Source organism: Ceratosolen solmsi, unplaced genomic scaffold, assembly GCF_000503995.2.
Source record: "Ceratosolen solmsi marchali unplaced genomic scaffold, CerSol_1.0 scaffold29, whole genome shotgun sequence".
Taxonomy (NCBI): domain Eukaryota; kingdom Metazoa; phylum Arthropoda; class Insecta; order Hymenoptera; family Agaonidae; genus Ceratosolen; species Ceratosolen solmsi.
The window spans coordinates 468,262-473,835 of record NW_011948417.1 but is presented as its reverse complement, the minus strand read 5'-3'; the positions used below and the strand labels follow the sequence as shown (position 1 = coordinate 473,835).

At 36.2% G+C, this 5,574-nt stretch overlaps 1 protein-coding gene across 1 annotated transcript; it reads left to right on the top strand.

The window, feature by feature from the left end:
• Positions 1 to 1,292: 1,292 nt before the first annotated feature.
• Ip6k (Inositol hexakisphosphate kinase) lies at positions 1,293 to 4,934 on the top strand (the record flags this gene model as incomplete). The annotated part of the gene is made up of 4 exons (XM_011496711.1): positions 1,293 to 1,388; positions 1,522 to 1,678; positions 2,738 to 2,968; positions 4,434 to 4,934. Coding segments are annotated over 4 exons (921 nt in total), but the record flags the coding sequence as incomplete, so codon positions are not given.
• Between the last annotated feature and the right edge of the window lie 640 nt (positions 4,935 to 5,574).

The window sequence follows — 5,574 nt, the reverse complement described above, 5'->3', positions numbered from 1 at the left end:
TAGTGACTATCGTTAGTAAAACATTTCGCTCGCTACGTGCATTGTTAATGTGGAGCGCAGCAGCGCTTTATGAGCGATTACGCGCTGCCAGATGAGAATTAAGTACGATAAAAGGATTACGATCACATGATTTTCTTTCTTTCTTTTTGTTTTTTTTGTTTGTTTGTTTTTGTTTTTTTTTTTTTTTGTTTTGTTTTTTGTTTAACGACGAGATGCGTATTAACGTTCATTATCGTGCTTAAAGATAGCGTATTTAACGATAAGCGTTCGAGAAATAAATTATGGGTTCGAACGTACGGCATTAACGGCTTTATCCAACAGTCTATCGATTATTACGTGGCAATAGATAGTTATGTTCGATAATATGCTGCTGAATATTTTATATTCGGGCTTTGCGTCAAACGCATTTGCTTGGCGTTTGTCTTTCAAAGGGCTATTATCGTGATTTTCATTTGCTCGTGGTGGTTTTCGATTTTCAATTCTGTGTCGATGCCGTATAGAGCACGTCGGTGTATCATTTGGCGTCCTTCATTCATATATATACTTTATTATTACTTTCAGCAGTCCCTTTCTATCTACTTTTCTTCTATGCTTTCTGTTCTTTGCCGCTAAATAGATAACAAGCAGTTTCGTAGATATTTGATGTAACGGCTAAACAGTATTTATAATATAATTAAACACTCTAATATATTAATTTAAAAGTTATTTATTTATCTATTAATAAACGAAATATATTAGCAGACATAAAAGTCGTCGTAGTAGTAGTTATTTCCAATATTTGAGCTCCGATAAGCTTGTCTAAATTATTAAAAAAAAAAAAAAAAAAAAAAAAAAAAAAAAAAAAAAAAAAAAAAAAACAAAAAAAAACAAAAAAAAAACAAAAAAAAACAAAAACAAACACAAAAAAAACAACAAAAAAAAAAACATTCTGATACGAAAAACGACACGTACATGGCGTGTACGATATAAGAGTCTATCGCTAATAAGAGTATTTTAATTTCTATAATTTAACATATCACGAGCAATGAAATTCTTAAGTTAAAATTAACAAATATATATATATATATATATATATATATATATATATATATATATATATATATTATAAACTGAGAATTTTTAATAATATAGAGTAAGCTTTTTAGGCATTTTAAGCAAAATATTTATCGTCATAAGTATTCAAATTCAACATATTAATTTTAAAATGTCCTATTATAATGTATAAGTTGTATAGCGTTACGAGATGCACTACATAATGAAAAAGTAAATTAAATCTAAAGTAAATGTTTAATTACGTGATTTTGTTTTATAGATATACAGGCCACTGCCCGACCCTGAAGTTTCGCGTTGGCAAGCGATATGGAGCATGTACCGAGGAAATTATGAAAGTAAATCTACAGTGAAAAATTTAAGGGCCACGAGCCATGCGTAAAATAATCGTTGACGTTTATTTTGTCTTTGTTTGATTGTTTATTTTTGTTTTTTTTTGTTTTTTTGTTTTTTTTTTGGTTTATCCTGTAGGAACTAATCGAGAAAAAGATTCTTAAGACAGGCCCGTATAGGCCAAGCTCCGGTAAAGAAACTTTAGCGCCAATTCAGCGAGACAAGGATGTTAAAAGGGACTGGAAACAGGACTCGTGTATATACAAAGCCCCACCGTATATATTAGGTTACACAGGTACGTTACAATTATTGTTTCTCGATGCTAATTGGCAAATCATCAAAATTCTCAAATACTAATGCATACTGTTGGGTAGTATTGTCGTTGTCGTCATTGTTGTTTAAGCCGTCCAATCATCGACAAAGTGACTTAAAATGTTTCGGTAGTATTATGAATTATCTATCTTATTAATTCGTTGTAAAAATAATGTTCTCGTTAAACATTAAAGTCTTGCAAAGTAAATCATTTTCGCGAAGCGAACGAGCTCGTTATAATTACAAAGCTTTCTCATTGCCGATAGATATCTTCGACATAAGAAGCAATTCCAAGATAAAATAAAATAAAATCATCTCGCTTACAAATTACTTTCTATTATACTCTCTCGTTATGTAAAAAGTAAAATAGTGCTTCCAATTATGAGAGTGCGACCGTTGACATTATAAACAAGAGAAATTACACGCAACAAATATATCTATTCATCGGCTAGAATTGCTCGTAAGGGATATCATTCAATTATACACGACATAGGTGATATTAATTTAATAGAATTATAATAATCAAATCAAAAATAAAATGCAAAACGATACGATTCCATGAAATTATCTTGGATTTTTGTTTTATACTTTATTCATACACTGTTCTACCACCCCGCCTACCCCCCCCCCCTCGCGAACCAACAATTTACTTCTTATTTACTTCAAAATCGGCTCTTTCGATTATTTCCCTGCGCATTTCATTTCATGAAATTCGGTTTCAATATGGAAACACGTCTCACGAACAAATAATAATAATCTTTAAAATGAGCCTGGAAGGGGCCGCGGCTCTCGATCGTTGCACCTTAATCGCAACGTAAACCGCCGAATCCCGAGGCGACCTTGTGCTCCCGATTAGAAAGCCAAACCCGAAAGAGAACATCTTCACCATCGGTGCTACGAGCAAGCGCACAGACATTGGATGGGAGGTCGATTTGGGCCTGCCAATCAATTATCAATCGGTCGAGGCTCGCTTATAAACGAGCTCCACGAGCCAAGGCGACGACGTGGCCAGCCAACCAATAATCTCTCCCCACTTTCGCAGGTTACATACCCGGCTACAGCAGCAGGTACGGTTTGACGTTTATGAAGGCCGTGGAGGAGGGGGCGGTCGAGTGGCGCGAGCTTCAAAGTAAACTGAAGACGAGGCGAGACGCGATGCGCGCCCACAACGAGAGGATGGACCCGCGCAACTTGCTCTCCCGCGTTAGAACGGACAACGTCGAGGTGGAGATCGACCATGGGCACGACGACAGAGGGAGACGCCAGTACTTTGGTCAGTTTTTAGGACGCGTTTGTTCGCCTTATTGCGGCTGTTAGGGCAAGCGCGCCACGGAGGTCGGCAGGATCGACGCGATTAAGGGCTTGACATTGATGAACCTCGGGCTCGGGTAGGCTCGGTATGGCCGAGGTGGCCTCCGCGAGCACGGATCGATGTGCGGATTGTCGGTTCCGTGAACACGTGCATCGTTGCTATTCTTTCTTATGTCGATTGAGGACCCGTTGAGCTTAAACAACAAATAGCTGCCAAGACTCGCTTGCTTTCGGGCTGTAAAGGATTTTTCAGCCAGTAAGTTATTGAAGACAGTATGCTTTGATAATAAGCAAACGTTAATTGTCCCGTTAATCATGGTTTTCATGATAAAAGTTCGAAAGTAATGGGCAGTAAAATTCAAATGTCCGCGCGAATAGCGAACAAAAAAAAAAAAAAGAAGAAAAACCTAATATTTGTAATTGAGCAATTTAATCGAGTATTACGCCTACATTATAAGCATGTATTATTAATAATAAAGGCTTTTATATTTATTCTTTGAATATTTTCAAATCGATATTAGTACATATCCATGTCCAGCACAATAAATTATTTGTCTTCTCTATGACTCTGACTGATAAATAAAGTATTACCCTCTTGCCACTCGAACTATCAAAGTACATTTGATAAATTTATCAAATCCAGAGGCAGAACTCACTCGTAAATTTAAATATTACTAAAGAGCTTAAAGTATGTTCAAAAAAAAAAAAAAAAAAAAAAAAAAAAAAAAAAATATGTTTCGTAATCATAATTGAGTCGTATACAAGAGAATGCTAATTTAGATTATAATCTCTTCTAAATATAAATATAATTAACTTGCGCGCCACTTTCACCAGATATCTAAACATCTTAATATCACAAATCATTCATTCTAATCTTATCATTTGTCCTTATGGAGATAATTTTGCACGATTCGTCATATTATCAAATATTCTTAATTAATCGGACTAGAAATGCCCATGAAAAGGCGAATGTTTTGTGGAATTTTGTGGAAAAAAAAAATAATAATAATAATAATAATACAATTCTCACTCACAACAACTCTGCAAGCCGTTAATTAATAAGATTATTCATAAAAGTTAATAAACAATTACCGGCCGACCTCTGAGCATTAATTACTATTTGTGCGTTCACCGTGCTGTCTTAAATGTGTAAATAATCAAGCACATATGATAATTGCATTTTTAAATTAACTTACAGACAGATCCAAAGTGAGGCAAATCGTTAAAAACCGCTCAAAGAAAGTACATTACTCAACTAATACGAAATAAATTAAACAGCCATAAAATTTCCTTTTATAATTTTGATCGATGATGCATTAGGTAAAATTGCAATTAAATTCACGTAAATTATCCGAGTGTGCGAGGGAATTGGGATTGGGATTGGGATGGAGGGGGGGGGGGCGCGTAAATCCGCTATTTATCGACGTAATGCTTGGCTGCACCAACACACTTCTACCGATTCTACTCATCCATGCAAATTCCTAAGATTCTAACGAATGCACTTGCACTTTGTTCCTCTCGCGTCGTGCGTGAAAGCAATGCGTCGATAAGGTTTGCGCGGCCCCTCGAAATAAAGCAACGCGGTCGATGCGACAGGAAACGACGGCTCACGTCAGCATCTATCCGCACAGACAATCAGGTGTCAGCGGAGAGTCCGCCGATCGTCGGATACACGGGCCACATACCCGGAGCTAAGGGCGAGGTCGCCCTCTCCAAGGGATACGCCCAGGCTGCGAAGAAGGGCCTCGAGCTACTGCACAAGGAGCGGCAAATGAGACAAGAATCGACGATGAGCAACGCGGACGCGGTTCACAGGGTCCTTGAAACTGCTTACCTCGACGAGACGGGTCACACGAGACCCTAAGACCTTCCCGGCACGTTTTTCAAGCCACCTCCAACGCCCAATTCCTACGGCCGACCATTGGAGGGCCTTTCTACTTACGCCTTTTTGTTTTTTTCTTTTTTTTTTCTTTTTTTTTTTTTTTTTTTTTTTTTTTTTTTTTTTTTGTATGCGCGAATTAGCGCTGAATTTGATTGTTTGTACTATTAAATTGGTGGCGAAAAAGAAAGACATCTTAGGATATATTTAGGAGACGTGTCGAAGGAGTAAAAAGTGTGCTCAGCGTGTCATATAGGCTTTTATTGTGTATGTGATTGGCGTTTATGCGCGACACTTATTTTGCAGAAGAATATTGTCGAATCAGATTGTTTCGATCGATTATTAAATTGTAAATACAACTTGTACAATGCAACTTGAAGGAAATTTAAGCAACGGATAAAACAACAATGTAGGGGGAAAAAGTTTGTTTATCAATGAGAAAATTTTGCTCGTAATTATCCTTGGGATTTTGGGATTAAGCTTGGGCCGCATTATCGAGTATTCGATATATTAAAGTGCGAATTTCTTTCTCAATTTAAAATACAAATATAAATGTAGATAAATTATAATAATTTTTTTTTTTTATACCTTCAGTCAATTATGAGCAATTAAGGTTTGTAAAAAGCTATTTCTTTGGAAACGAATTTTTTAAGTCGCTCATATGTAGATATTATAATAGTACATGTAAG